Source organism: Aplidium turbinatum, chromosome 9 (assembly GCF_918807975.1).
Source record: "Aplidium turbinatum chromosome 9, kaAplTurb1.1, whole genome shotgun sequence".
In the NCBI taxonomy this organism is placed as follows: Eukaryota; Metazoa; Chordata; class Ascidiacea; order Aplousobranchia; family Polyclinidae; genus Aplidium; species Aplidium turbinatum.
The window spans coordinates 2,694,492-2,710,618 of NC_137480.1; the positions used below are offsets into that span (position 1 = coordinate 2,694,492).

The window sequence follows — 16,127 nt, forward strand, 5'->3', positions numbered from 1 at the left end:
TGTAGCCTATCAGTGCCTCTGGTTTCGATCGCTAGCCTCCCCGACCCAGCTGGGCGAACCTGCCTCAACGTCTGGCCAGTGCACATCCGTGCTCGCCGAATCAAAGCTCACTCTTCTCCAGTGAGTATGTATTACAATCCCACCTATATTTTTTTGTTTCTATTGATTAATCGAGCATCTGCTTCACATTTTTATTTGAATTTCGTCTGCCACGAGAGCCAAATTATCCTTAAATAGTTGACTTTCTTCCTCGTGGTAGACCCCAATTTTATCCGCTCTGCCTACTGGCAGACCGGGTATAAAAGTCAAGTACCTGCGCCGAGGTCGCGTGAGGGAGACGTGGGCGCCGTCCGGCGGTCAATTACTGCCGGTTCCAGCGTCCACACGCGACGGGTCGCCCGGCCCGTCGCAGGCCATCTTTCTGGGCAATGCAGAAAGAGCCTGTCTCCCTGGCCCGCTCCGCCATTCTAAATTTGCGGACGGGCCATATAGTGTTTCGATCCACACTCTCCCTCCACAGGTACCTCGACTCCCCAGCCTGGCCCCCGCGACCTAAGCTGGTGGACTTACCCCTCCGGGTGCATCGTCACCCCTAAATCACGCCGCTCTCCGCCGCCGCGGTGTGTGGCAGGCCGGTTTCTGAAAGTATTCGACCTGGCTATGTTTGTTTGTGCTCTCTCGCCGTGTCAATTATTTGTACCCGTGCGCTGTTGATGCGAATAAAACAGTTTAACATCTACGGTGCGATACTGATGAGCCCAGCCTCATGGGCGAAACACGTGTCTATCGCTGTCAATTCTTGCTACAAATTGGCTGCCGAGAAACATATTGTTGATTGGATGGTCTGAATGGCTAGCGTGGAAGCTATACCGTTATGGTTAGCGATTCGCAACTGCTCGCTGTACTAGTGAGTGCTCAGCCTTGTGCTGATAGCCGGGAAGAACGCCCCTTTCTTCACAATGTTTACTCGGAATGGTAGCCTATCATTGTTCCAAGCGTGCTGTAATGGCTTAGCATATATAAATCTTTTCTTAACGAGCTTCACTGCACCAATATCGCTCTTGTCAAGGGCATAGAGCTCTTGAAATAAAGTTTCTTCAACCTCCGCGATGACATTCATTGATTTTTCGCTTTCTCTCTCTGATCCCTCGTTCTCGATACTGTTCACAATATGAGTGATCACCATTTGGCGACCTTCTTCCGCTTGTATTCCAGGTAGTCATTCCAACCAACGCGAAAGCCGGTAATTCGGATGAGTCGCACTGGCCAGAATACATTGAGAAACTCTCATTGTGAAACGAGATTTTCCATGAAAACAAAAAATGACGCATAGCACTTGACGCTTAAAATAGCCAAAATAGTTGACGGCGCTATCACTTCCGTCAACTAAAAAATAAACTGACGGCGCTAGCCTCAGCGTCAACAAAAAGTTGACGGCGTCAACGTACAACACTCATTGTAGCCTATGAAACAATAAAGCAGATCTTGCACCAACAAATTTATGCGATTTTAAGTCAGCAGAGACCGAAGGAAACACTGGCTTTTGTTGAGCGAAATGAACACCATGAATTTTTTGTTAGTTGTGATACAGCTTGTAAGCATTAAGCAAGTATTTCTTTATCCTCCGTGGAAAGCTGATGTGAGCATAAAGCGAATGGTACCAGCTCTTCCGTCAAATACCACATGTGGCCCGTGAAGGCTTGTACGGCGACATTTGCAATTCCTGACAATTCAATTACAAAGGTATACTCAAGCATTTTCTTATAAACATGTAAATCATTGACAGCCACTTCAGAAGCAATGGGACACACAGCAACAAATTTTCAGAATTGTTGAAGACTTTGCAAAATGGGTGGCTCCAAGTCTAGTTGGTTTCGCAACAACAGAATCTTCAATGCGTAAATAGGTGTTGACATCCACACAACTACCAAAAAAATCATGATGTTCATTTGGCTCCACAAAAGCCAGTGCTTCTTTCGGTCTCTTCTGACACAAAATTACATGAATTTGTTGGTATAGAAATAAAAAAAATCACTTAAAAGTCCCCTAAAAAATTTTTTTTATCATGCGTTTTCCCAAATGGCCTGTCATGTTCCTATAACTTACTGAAAATTTCAAAGGGCCATTGATTGGCGAATACTTGAACAAACCTTCCCAATTTATTTTGGGGAGTTTCTAGGACCAACCTCATAATCTGAGGGGGTTGCCGTCATGTTCTGGAAGAAAAAGCTTTTTTTTCACAAACCCTGTTGTACAACCGTTGGTTAGATAATGGCGCAAACAGGATGGTAGCGAAAGACCATAAGTAGTCATCTTGTCAGTCACCACCCCATCACAGTAAATCTAACTACACATTCATACACATACGGTAGCCTACTAGCAGGCGCGGATTTATGGGGGGGGCCCGGGCCCCCCCCGAAATTTTGTGAAAAATTGTATGTTTCCGCATCAAATGGTTTGATATGCTTCTAAACAGCTGATATTAGTCCCTCGGCATCACAATTGATGAAAATGGTTGTTTTAATGTCTATTTTCTAGCATATCGTATATGTCGTAGTATCATTGTTCATATCTGTTTAGCTTTTTCTTTCTTTTTAATTGATTTTCAAATTTTCTGGCCCCCCCCCAAAAAAACTCTTAGATTCGCGCCTGCCTACTAGTGTGCATTCAGCGCCACTTAGTGGATACAATAATTTAAGCAACACTTCAACAATCGGAAAACTTCACTCTGTCAATCTCGGTAACTGCGTCAAGAGACTCTACAAGCACGCGAAACTACCAGGAATAACCTATTAAAGCTTTATCAGTTCCGGAATAAAGATTCAAAATAAAACAAACCAGCACGTTCGGAAAGAACCAACAGGGATGTAGCCACGTTTGATGGTTCAAAGCTTGACAGAATGGCTTCAACCATACCCAGTGGCATTTGCAATCACAAGTGAAAGCATAACTAAAATTCATCAATCGCTTTTGATAATGTTCAATATGATAAGGACTGCTCTTCAATCGGCGGCACCTGGTGCATAGAATAATTCAGACAACACTGTCAAACCTAGTCACTTCTAAATGTTCAGTGTGAGCCTTACTTTCATGGGAAGATCACTGAGAGGCAATAGCTTCCTGGGGGTGAAACTAACAAGAGGAAAAACGATTCCTTTCTACGCAAATATTGAAACAAGTCTGGTTGCAGAAACACTTTCATAGCGAATTGAAGTGGATGTTCTAAGGCTAAGCTTAGTTCTTCCCAAAACGTTGATTTATCAAATAGTGGTCAGACAAGGTTTTTATTGATTTAAAAATATCAGGCATATTATATGCTTTGTCGAAGCGATACCATTTTAGAAACTGTCAAGTTGCATTAGGATCAACCACTTCAGTGTCGGCTAAATAATTAATTATACAATACATGGCGTGAGATGGTCGGTATGCATTGCATAGTACAAGGGTTTCCAAAGCAAATTAATTTTAACCTAAAAATAAAACAGCTTGATTTTCCACGTAGAACTGAAGTGGAGAAGTTCAATAGCACCGAAGATAAAAACGGTCTAGTTTCGAAAACGTTTGCTGAACATGAGTTTAGTACAGTAGCTAGATTTTGAGCTTTTTATTTAGAACTGAATTTACCATCGTTCCCAAAAGAACCGAACAAAGGCAATATATTAGATTGGAAATGCAACTGTCACTTGTGATCACTTCAGAATAACTTACATAATAGGGACAGTGCGTATGTTGTGTGCCGACCATTCGTATGGGATTCTTTATCCCCAGACAGAGAAAACAATTTTCGAAGCTCAATTATGGCACTTTCGTTTACACACATGTGGGGGGGGGGTTGGGCCTCCAGCAGGTCCGATCACCAAGATAGACGGAGTGAGGTTCAACTTATTGAAACAGTGTTGCTACAAATTCTTCCAATTCATTGATAGCTGCCTATATCGCAATGTAGATGCAACGAACGTCTCATCGCCAAAATGACGCTGCAAATCAACTTTCTGCAAAATGTGCAGACTGCACCAGACGTTCGACCACACTCGAGGGGAAAGTTTACAAAGCCGTTGCCATGGCGACAATAGAGTCCCCTAACAACGGATATTAAAATACATAGTTGTGCAAACGTTTCTTTAATCTTTAGACAAAATGGCTTACTGGCAGTGCAGACAGTTGATCAGCAGTTTATCCATGCAAACACAATCACATGTAATATAAACTCCTAGAACTACTTTATGTTCTTTAAAATTAAAACGCGATTCCACTGCTTCCTTCTGGAGAGAAGGAGTAGTCACGTGCGAGATCAAACACTTAACAATTTCCTATTGCATAAGCACAAACAAACCGGGCCATGATTGTCTATGAAGCAATGACATGAGGCCTATGTCGAATTCCGAACAATGTTTTCTGAAGATCGATGCACAGACTCAACAAACGCGTTGAGGTGGTCAGGCATCATGTCAGGGTACATGCCATGGCCGAGGTTGGCTATGTAACCCTTCATTCCAAACCTGTTCACCATTTCACCAGTCAACTTGCCGATGTTGTCAAGCGAAGCGTACAAAGCGGCGGGGTCAAGGTTGCCCTGGAGGGCTTTCTTCTTTCCGTTGACAATTTTTCTCGCTGTCTCGGGATCAATTGTCCAATCAAGACCGATCACGTCGTAATCAGTGTCAGCTAAGTCTCCGATAGCGTAGTGAGCATCCTTGGCAAACACGATCATCGGGACAGGATCGACATCCTGCTCTTTCAATCGTCGCTTGACCTCACTGGCAATGCGGCTCAGGTAAGGCAATGAGAACTCGTTGAAGGTGGATGACGATAGCAACCCAGCATGGCTCTCGAACAACTGCCATCACAACAATGTTAGACAACCTGACATTGGACGGACAAACCTACTTCACTTTAACATCATGATTCGTAAGAGTTTAGACGATATTATGACAAAGTGAGCCTGCCTAACCCACCTGCAACATTTGCGCACCAGCTTTGACCTGCTCGACCAAGTAATCGATGATGGTGTTAGTGAGAATGGTGAGTAAGTGTCTACTCTCCTCTGGATGGCGGTAGAGCCATGCTCGACCCTTCGCGAAAGTGGAAGAGCTTCCACCTGCGTGATAACCGACAGTTAAGTTGCAAGATCAACTGAATGAGATGCATACAACCAGTTTCCGGTCAGATTTCCCAACAATTAAACACGAGATGTGTGCTATGGATGCATCCCTCCCGCTGTCCGGTTCCTCAAGGCTTCAAGGTTCATCATTCGGCATTGGGGTTCAACTGTTCAATACTAATTTCATTATAAAAGTAGTCCCACCTTCAATCATATACGCCATCAATGTCCAAGGTGCACCGCTGAAGCCGATCAACGGGACTTTCCCTTCAAGTTTATGACGTGTTAAAGTGAGAGCTTTGTATACATAAGCAAGTTCTTTCTTAACGTCGGGAGTTTGATTCAATCTCTTCATATCTTCGGGCCCTTGCAATGGGCTAGAAAAAATGAAATTGGAAGTAAAAACGCTATCCACAAAAGTGGGCGAGTAAACTTGCAATGTTTTTGTTAAAACACTTATATTATATACTGTGGTTTCACCAGATTCCTCATGCAAATAAAAAGTTTTTGTCACCGTTTCAAGAAATACCGAAACACAGACATGGTGAGTAAATAGCCTGACTGGAGATGAATAAGAGGTTTACACATACAATTCTATTTGAATGGGACACTGCTGAAGTAGATTTAAAACCACCAAACTTGTGTAAATTGTTAAGTAAACCATAATTGTAATAATTAAAAACGCAAACCGAACTGAAGTGTTAGTTTTTGCATAATGAGTTCCGTTACTAATACCTTAATGTTTAAAACTAGACACAATTTATCAGAATAATAAGACGGCCGAGACAATGAGACGGATGAGCAGAGACATCTATTTATTTTATTTGCTTATTTTGGAACAAACAAAGTTATTGGCGGCGAGTCGATCTATTTATACTGGGGATATTTTGTGTTAAGAGTTAAGACTATAAAGCAACAACATCTTGAAAACAAACAAATTATACTTTTTTACTTTGGGAACACTGGTCCTTTTCCAGGAACCATTTGGACTTCCATCCCCATGGCTTGTGGAACAACAAGAATGTCAGAGAAGATAATCGCAGCATCTAGATCCATCCTACGCAAAGGTTGCAAAGTGACCTCGCACGCCAGCTCTGGAGTGCGACAGACGGTGAAGAAATCGTGCTGAGCACGAACTTCACGAAACTCAGGAAGATATCTGCGATGAAATGTGTCTGATGGTGAACATAATAATTAAAAACTCAAAAAATTTGAAGCATCATCTCAAAGAAACCCTGTTTCTAATTTCATGTTGTATGATAACTGTTGGAACCTTCAAGCAATAAAAATACCGGTACTGTACTTTGCAAAAATATTAAATTTTGCAGTTTAAACAATAGGCTGTTTTAGTTTTTGTTCTTGCTTGCTGATATATCGTAATGCAGTTCACTGGCAGAACTATTCTTGGAAAGCATTCCTCGACTGCAACGGTTAACTTTTTTTCTCAAACCTTCAAAAGTGTTATTTTCAACAACTAATCATACAAATACTGCAACGTTTGGGTGTTCATCGGGGTTAAAAAGAAAAAAAAACATCAAATTCTTGTTACATTTAGTAGGCTTAGCAAAAAGCAACTCACTGCTCAGGAGCAAGATCTTTCACATGAAGGCATATTGCCTGGACAGAAGTCAACTTCTTTTTAAAACAATGAACAAATACCGCAAATATTTTTCTGGCTATTTTTAACTGATAAAACCCATTTTTCCAATAGGACTCAAGTTTTTTTTTTTATCAAAGAACCCATTTTTAAAAACCGGGGGAGGCTGGGTTTTATTTTAGAAAAAACGGGTTTTTTACAGCTCTGCCCACAGTCCAAAGCTTCATCTCTGACTCTGCACCCTGTTTAACCGGAATGCTTTTGTCAAGAAAGGGCTGGGTGAAGCTCAATAGTTTGCACAATAGAACTATTCCGCTCCAACATGCAGAAATGGGACACTGCTCCATCCATGATCTGTGGGTATGGCAAAGAGGAACATATCCTATACCACAGACCACATCATCTAATATGCACCTAATGTTGTGAGTGGTCTGCGAAAATGAGATGACGAATTAATTCAGTTACTGACAAATAAAACATTGATTGACTGAACTTATTAAAAGTCAAATCCAATATCAAGTTTCAAAGCCAATAGCCAATATCAAATAGAACTCGAAAAAAAAGAAGGAAACAAAAGGTAGCCTACATAAGTATCATAAGGTATACAAAATTTATATGAGTAAAAAAAGCAGTTGCAGGCCTTGAAATTCACGGCGGACATGTTCGCCGTCACAGCATGTGATGTCCGCGGGAAGTACCATCTAGATCGGTCATATTTGTCCGACGAAAAATAACACAAGAACTAATACAAATCGTCACTGCATAGCACGTCACTGCATAGCACGAACAATTGCTGCGAGAATACAATTTCCCACACATTCTAGCACACATCTAGAAAATGTGAATACTGTATCCCTTAGCTTTCATTCAAGTCAGAAAACTTTTGATTTTTACGTTGTTTCAACGATTGATAACATTGAATCATCGTAACATTAGGTGAATTCTTCGCAAAGAATCGATGGGAGTACGGGTACTTCTACACTAATCACGCGCAACTTAGTTAAGTCTTATGTCACAATGTCTGGCTTTGATCTCAGAGTAATATTGATAAAGAAAGATTGGTTACAAAATTAGAAATACGAGTAGCTAAGGCTATTACAGCAAGATACAGCAAAATTTGTTGAGCTTTGGTATTACAGTAAGAAAAAGCCCAGAGAAAATTCACTTTCGCTAACATGACACGCAAAAATAAACCTTAAAAAAGCCTAGTGATGCTTTGCACAGCAGAAAATAGTAGCATTAGTATAGAAGTTTTCCGACTTGTGCCCAGAGCATTGTCCTGTTTTTTTTTCGCTGAGACTTTTCGGTCATTTGTCCAAAATGACTTGAAAAAACTCGGTCATTTTGTATTTATTTCGGTCATTTTTTCTGATGAAAATATTTCCTTTCAAGTAGCTGATACAAACCAAAGTTTGCACTTCCTGACTAGCTACCAACATTAAGTTTCGCTGAGAAACGTTGTCGTGTTTTATCTGAGAAAAGTTGAACAGACAAACGTTTCTTCAAGGTTCATCAGCGAAACTCAACCTTGCAACACCCGGCCGCAGACATTGACTATGACTATATTTTTTTCGGACATTTTGACCGAATTGACTATGTATTTTTTCGGACATTTTAACCGAATTGACTATATTTTTTTTCGGACATTTTGACCGAATTGACTATATATGTTTTTGGACATTTTAACCGAATTGACTATATTTTTTTTCGGACATTTTGGCGGAATTGACTATATATGTTTTCGGACATTTTAAACGAATTGACTATATTTTTTTCGGACATTTTGCTAAAAAATCGGTCAATGACCGATAAATAACCTAAAAAAACAAACAACCCAGATTGTGACGCAAGAAGCCATACGACCTCGTTCGGTGGAAGTTAATCAGTTATGCGACGTATTAAGCAGCTAATCGGCGCTTTTACTCTTCAAGCGCACGTCGTTGGTCTGATGAAACTTGCCATGTTGATCGACTTTTTTGTTTGTATTTTGTTTTATTATCTTTATCCTGCATTGCGGGAAAGCGGACTTGAGCGCTATGCATCGGTGTACGCCTTCCGACGTACACCTGACCCACGCTGCAGCCGACTGCAATGTCTGTTTCCGTTTGTCTACTCTACTTATGACTTAAATTTGGTACGGTACTACCCATTACTCGAAATCGATCACGTAGGTAGAGGCAATTATCGTAAAGTTTCTTGCCCAGAGAAACAACAGCAAGTGCGGGTGGCTGGAGTCGAACATGCAGGCTCTTGACTGCGAGCCCAACGCGCTAACCACTCGGCCCTGCTGCCGACTTTATTTTAGAAAAAACGAGTTTTTTACAACCCTGCCCACAGTCCAAAGCTTCATGTCTGACTCTGCACCCTGTTTAACCGGAATGCTTTTGTCAAGAAAGGTGCGGTATCAAAGATGCTGATAGTCATGGGGGGAACACTCTTCGGTACACGACATCTGAGCGAAACCCACTTGGGTGAGACCAAGTGGGCAACGGTAGCGAAAGTTTAGCCGTTCGAAAAGGTGGTGACATATATAATTTATCTAGTTGCTTTGCGGCGTCGCGGTTTATCGTGAAGCTTAAGAGAAACCTCTTAACCGTTATCGAAACTTGTCAGTCGCAATACCAATGTTGATGATGCATTCTGTTGAAACATTTTTCGATATAAGCGACAGGCAGCAAAATCATTTGGCAACCACTGCAAAGTTCTGATTCCGTGTGACTTCAAGTCTTAAAATTTAATGACTAGGGCCAGTAAAACCCATTAAAGTTTTTTTTTGGTGGTGCAGAAAGTTGTCAAACCGATAACCGTGAAACAATGACGTTGCTACGGGGTCAATTTAAGAAGTTGTAAAGTCATATTTTCTGTTTTAGATCATAAAATATGACTTTTCATTTTTACCTCACGCTGAGTTTCACAAAGCATTAGAAGTAACATTTTCATTATTTTTGTAGCCTAGTAATAGCGCTTGCTGTTTGATGTTAATTTGCATTGTGACATCTTCTTGTTTTGCAACACACAATCCAGTCTCTGAATATTATAAACACTTGCGGTAAGTCACTAGGTCAAGGTACATGCATTAGACAATAAAACATTTGAATTTTTGTAGTGATTTTCAAGCAAAACAGAAGTTTTTTGTTAGTTGTTTGAGTGTGTTATAGTTCAAAATACATGTAAAAACTTACATACGAATCATTAACTACGGAGATTAGCATAAATTTGATGCTCTAAAAATAAAGTCATATATATATATATTTCAAAAAATAAAGTCATATTTTTCAATTTTTAGATCATAAAAAAATGGCCTTAGTAATGACTGCCAGTCACAATGTGTTCTGCTGACAATGCGCCTAGACTAGAGCATTCGGATTAAAATATATCAGTTGACTTTGCAAATTAACATCAAACAGCAAGCGCTATTACTGGGCTACAAAACTTTCGCTACCATCGCCACATAGTCTGTCGCCCACTTGGTCTCGCCCAGGTGACGTGTACTGACACTCTTGATGCAAATTTACTGTAATACTTAGTCTTGATCAAGCAGAAGTTTTTAAACGCTTTGAAAGACAAAAGGCCTAGTGATAGAAGCATAACTAACCTTCCAGCTTGCCGCATTGCCCACACTGGAACTCTCTCAACAGTCTCGCATCTTGCTGCACGAAGTAGAAGATCATTTTTCAACAACGGAAATTCTGCCATTATTATATACAAATACTGGAAAACAAAGTAATGTATTGCAGCAACAGATCTGAACAAACCGTATGATACTATCTTGATGATTTTCTTTAAACAATTCATCAAATACAAAAAAATCCTAGCCTATAAAAAGATGGAGAATGCTGATGTTATTATATCTTACAACACATGAGGCGGTGTATTACAGGGTGGCCAACAAGTCAATCGCGATCGATCGCCAAGTCTTAACTGGTGAATTGCATTTTATGTTGACGTTACAAGATTCCTAAAAAAAGCAAATTTTTCGATTGAAATGAGAAATATTGTCCATCGACTCAGACAAAATTCAGTCAGGGCTTTTCTGGGTATGAAAACAGAATACCTGTCAGTCATAGTCTACACGCTCATTGAAGAAGATTGTGATGTAATAGGTATGAACAATGAACATCTTAGTGTAAAAATAGAAGTAGACTAAAGCAGGTGCCTTGGCCAACCGGTTGAGGCGTGACCATAGATTTCACATTGAAGAAAAAGAAGCATAAACTGTGAAGACAACAACAGAGTGGTTTGCAAAAACGAGAAAATAAAATGAAGAAATAACATTTTGAAACGAGAATAATCGTTGTTGTTGTGTGAGCCACTGAGGTCGAAGGTCTATCCGTTTATCAACCCATATTCACGATGTTCCTGAACTAGGCTACACTGGAAGGCCAGCCATTGGTGCATGGTTAAGCAAAAAAGTCCTACGCCCATACAAATAGTTGAGGTGCATTCACACCTGTCTAACAATCAATCAGCAGCAAGAAAAAACACACTTTTTAACACAGCTTATGGCGTCACAGGAAAAAAGTTGCTCAGTGATTTCATCACTGACCTGTCGATCGCTAGTAAATAAGAAATCTTCTAGTTGATCCTATTCAATGAGAAGTTGGCCACCCCTGGTATATCAAAAGCAACTGATTAAAATATACTAGGATATAATAACACAACTCTCTATTAGAAAAGTTGAAGTGTAGAAGTCAGAAAGTTTATTTTGGTGTGCAAAAACAAATGAGCAAAACATAAAGGCTACAGCCTATACAAACAAGACAGTGCGCTTGGAAGCATAGAAAAATAACATAACAGAATGGTTATGCAGCCGACTCTCCCTTTGGAATTCGTTGAATAAACAAATATATATGCATAAAGTAGAATTCATCACCAAGCTTTTTGGACAACTGGCCAAAAACGTTTTAATTTTTGACAAGTGGGCCCTGTGAGTATAGCAGTGACGTGCGGTGAGGTTCCTAGATGGTGAGGCACTAATTTTTTCAAGTCACTTTTAAAATAAAAAAATAAAAAATTTTAAAAACAACAAAAATGGTATCATACTAATCAAAATAATTAGCAGCATGCTTTCACATTTATTAAAAATAAAATCCATGCGCCTATCCTTTTGGACTGAAACATCGGTGACTTTGTTGTAGAGACCCTTCTTTCAAAGTCCAAACATTATCACTAGATATTAAAAACTAGACAGGAAAAGCAGAAAAGGCAATTTTTTAAAGCATAGCCACACGGCCACTTCTTTTTTGAGTAGCCTACCAATCTCTTTGAAAGTTGCGAGTTATTTTTTTTGTTCAGTCGTCTGAGGCAAACCTTATAAATTTGTAACAGGTCTTCCTTTATTTATGACTTCAACTTTGGATTGAAAGTTTAGTTTTTAAAAGTCTCTCAGATTTGATACTAAATCTTTCTTCATTTTAGTTAAATTTTATAAGAAACAATCCTTTACACTGCAAGAAGTCACATACCACGCTGTGACATCACACTTGCGGCATGCCTCAAATCATAGCTAAATCGATCATGATGATTTGGGTGAATCGAAATGATTAAATCGATCTGGGCGACATTGCGAAAGAAAAAGGCACGCATAATGCAGTGTATGGAAGTTTTCTGATCTGAAGTAAGGCACAGCTTGGTGTTGCCTCTCCTCGCGTATTTCAACAACTTTGACCACGTGAACGCTTGATACGAATATCGCCACAGAAACACAAACAATCAAAGCACAGTTTGGGTGTAGAAACGTAAGATTTGCGGGAAAGGGGGCACGACTACAGAAATTCACACAAATTAAACACCTAAAAACATCTAAAACATAAAAACGTGCACCTAAAAACGTGCAATATCCTACTTTTTTAAAACGTGCAATATCCAATATCCAAAAACGTGGAATATCCAATTTACTACTTTTTAACAAATAATATTTATTCTGAGATAACCATTTCTTTGATAAAACTTTTGCTTTGCCAGATGTTGGCAACTGAGGCAGTGCCTCACCTGCCTGCACGTCCCTGGAATATAATATAGTTAGCAACAACAAACATTACTTAGCTTCCACACTGAACTGTCACTACATGTAAGCATAACTTGATTAAGTTTGACACTCACAAAGCTTCGAAAACTTTATAATAGCCTACTAAACAAGCTCTTATATAAATCAGGTTAACTTTTTGTCAGATTAACACTCCTCAGCCTTGCCAGGCTACTGAGGCTAGCACTGCAGCCAGCTACAGCTACCCCAGATCAATCATGTGTTTAAAGTTTCCACAATTGTTTAACTGTGACGAAACAATAAACCAAATTAACAATGCTCAGTTGTGACATAACAATGGTGCAACCTAATTCGTACCATGAACAATTCGTACCGTCAGTTCGTACCTTGAAAAGATCAAAAGAAAAAATTATAAAAAGCAGAAGTTGCTGATCGCAGTTTCTGCAAACATTTTAAAAGGGTTAGGGTATCGGAGTATCGATTAGCGGTATCCGCAAACAAACCAACTGAAAAGATCGAGAAAAAATAGAACATTGTTGATCGCAGTTTTCGTTTTTCCGCAGTTTCCTCAAACAATTTTAAATTTCCAGTAAGGATCCTAGAGCAGGGGTCCGCAAATACTGGGCCGCGACCCAAATTTGGGTCGCGAGACCATTCACAGTGGGTCGCAAAACGGTTTAAAATTACCATAAATATAACTTGTATGGCAAAAATAAATACAATCATATAGTCTTTGATGTGCTGAGTTTCGTACAATTTGGTAGGCTACAAGAAAATTTATACTTTCGATTGTAGTACAGTAGTTAAGCCCACGGGGCCACGGTTATATATATAGCCTGGAAGACAGCTTGAGCCAGGGCATGAAAACTCTCTCAGCTTAGGCTATCTCCAGAACTGGCGACTGAAACTTAGCGAAAACAAAACTTTGGCGGCAGCTTTCCACCTATAGCCAGTGGCTCCGAGAGGGGGGGGAAGTCGGGCTACTTTCCCCCCTAGCATAACATTGTAAAGGAAAAAACGAGTAGTTTTTCGTTTTGTCACTTTTGAGGGGGGCCCATTTTTACTACTAAAATAAAAATTTATCAACTTAAAAATAAACAAATTTTTGAATGAAATGCGTAGTTACAAGTATTTTTCGATCATTGTAGATGCTACTTTAGATGTTTCTTATCAAGAACAAACCATTCTCCTTTTGAGTCCGGCTATGTTAAACTGCTTCAGCGCGTGAAATCTGTTGCTGTTAAGCCTGCTGATCTCAGTATCACTGAACGTTTTATCTTGTTCTAACTTGAAAACTAGTGCTGCTTTGGCTAAGCGTGTATTATGTTTGCTTGACCAACTGTACCTTGACATGAAAAACTGCGTTTGCCAGGCATATGATAATGAATCCAACATATTTGGAAAAGTGTCCAAGCAAGATTGAAGGAAGTAAACCCTTCTTGCCTATTTTCTGCTTAAGGATGTCATTACTTAAATGCACTAGAGTTGGACTTCATGGTGTGCAGTGTTGTCCAAATATTATATCAGTTTTGAGTAGTCTAATTAATCGACTATAAGCTTATGTCATCTTCAATTGCAGCCAAGCCAGATAGGAAATTTTAAAGAAAGTTACCCCATTTCCAAGCAGCCTACCTGAGCAGTTTCAAACCTGTGCTTCTCTGCATTATGTAGATCACAGGTCTAAGCGAGATTCACTCTACTAACATATTTATGCAGCGATAAAGAACTGTGCAATGTTTTTTCGGCCCCAGAGGAGGCCCACACGACGACGACGAATGGACAATAAGCTGATGGATTTAATGAAGTTAAAGGAAGATGTAATTGAAGTTACAGAAAGCTGGAAAGAGTTGACTACTCGCAAGCTTAAGTTGTTATGGGAACTATGCATTAAAAAAAAAAGATTTTATTTTTTTGGGGACGGAACGCTACAACAACTCCGCTTCACCAGGTCAATCTTACAAACGAAATTTATTCTACTGCACGCTATGTTGCAAAGGATTCGCTAGCTGTTGGTAGTTTATTCACAAATGTATCAACAAACTCAAAAATATCGATAGGTTTGAAGTCCTATGGAAATATCATTGTAGGCCTATATCTGATGTGTAGTTGCAAGCATGTGGAGCAAATTTAAACAAGTTGTACAACAATGACATTTTGGATAAGTTTGTAGGCTACTTTTAAAAGAAAGCTACCCAGCAAACTTGAACTGCAAACCGCAACGCATCACCTCAGGCTCATGATATCTGCTCAAGGAAATCATTGATTGCAACTTTCGAAACACTTTTCCAAATATTTTTGTTACTCTGAAAATTTGTTACGTAAACCAGTACCTCCAACGGTTGCAGGTTGAAAACGCGGTTTTAGCACACAGAAATTTGTAAGATTTGTTTACGCTCCACCACGACTTAAAACCGAGTGAACAGTTTATGCATGTTGTGCATCAAATTAGACCTTTCAAAATCTTTATTATTTGATGCTGTGATCCGTAACGTTGCATTGCAAAAGGTTCAAAATGGATTGAATGCTTTTTGAGCTATTTTCATTGCCCGCACTGTGTCTGTGTGTTTCCAATTCTTCCTCTATAAGGGACGGTACATTACGGGACGCGCAACTCCGTTGTTTCTTCAACATTAGAAGGGTCAATTGCCAATTTGACATTTTTTTTTACGCTTTACTGCAGGCTTGCTTTCAACTAAAAACCTTAAATTACTTTAAAACCAACTTAAATCTTCTTATATAACCCAAAAAAAGTAAAATATTTTGTAAATTAGAAAAAAACGTAACCCTTCTAGTGTTGCGGATAAGCCAAAGGTGGATGAAGTTTCGCATCCCTATGATCTACAATCCCTATTCCTCTATCTACGGTAAGTTATACTAAAATTACCACCTATAACAATTTCGATTCACAACCTGACTGAAGCCAACGCAGATGCAGTGACGCAAACTTGTTAAAGGAGGAGACGTTATCGCCGACCCAAAAGCGATTCTTCCAGGATTCCACACAACAAACAGACAAGAATTCATCAGCAAATACGCCCACACTGCCCAAACACCAGAGAGTTTGCACAAACTAATGCATTCTTTGAATATGGTGCATTTTTCTTGGAAGTGTCTTTATTTGGGGCCAGAATCGTTTTGGTACGGGACCTAAATTATCCTCCCAACGGCCATGGCCAAAGGCACCATGTATGAGGTGTGCATGTGAACATCATATAACTTCACTGCAATTCTTTCAAGAGAAAATATTGAGCAACAATGGCAATTTTGCTCCAAGTGTAGTCGAGTGATTTTTGTTGATTTTCAGATTGAAAGCAGTTTTTTCATATAAATATAATATACTCTGTTTAAAATCGAAACTTTAAAGGAATTCAATTTCACGATGAGGCGATGAGGAAAGTAGCCAAGTTCGGCTTAAGACACATGATGCGAGGCATGATACAAAT

The 16,127-nt window shown here is 39.6% G+C and overlaps 1 protein-coding gene across 1 annotated transcript; it reads right to left on the bottom strand.

The window, feature by feature from the left end:
• Nucleotides 1–3,271: 3,271 nt before the first annotated feature.
• On the bottom strand, nt 3,272–10,519 carry LOC145777121 (uroporphyrinogen decarboxylase-like). The gene is made up of 5 exons (XM_082588416.1): nt 10,294–10,519; nt 6,054–6,260; nt 5,306–5,478; nt 4,956–5,098; nt 3,272–4,837 (listed from the first exon to the last, which is right to left on the bottom strand). Exons 1-5 carry the CDS (start codon nt 10,491–10,493, stop codon nt 4,370–4,372), a joined length of 1,191 nt encoding a protein of 396 aa, XP_082444542.1. The 5' UTR covers nt 10,494–10,519; the 3' UTR covers nt 3,272–4,369.
• Nucleotides 10,520–16,127: the final 5,608 nt, after the last annotated feature.

Excerpts from the sequence above, each read along its gene's own strand:
- LOC145777121 (XM_082588416.1), bottom strand. The coding sequence starts at position 10,493 with ATGAATTGTTTAAAGAAAATCATCAAGATAGTATCATACGGTTTGTTC. Across the intron at positions 5,479-6,053 it reads AAAGGACCAGTGTTCCCAAA|CCCATTGCAAGGGCCCGAAG; the intron begins GTAAAAAAGTAT and ends CATTTTTTCTAG. Across the intron at positions 4,838-4,955 it reads CTGGTGCGCAAATGTTGCAG|TTGTTCGAGAGCCATGCTGG; the intron begins GTGGGTTAGGCA and ends TTGTGATGGCAG.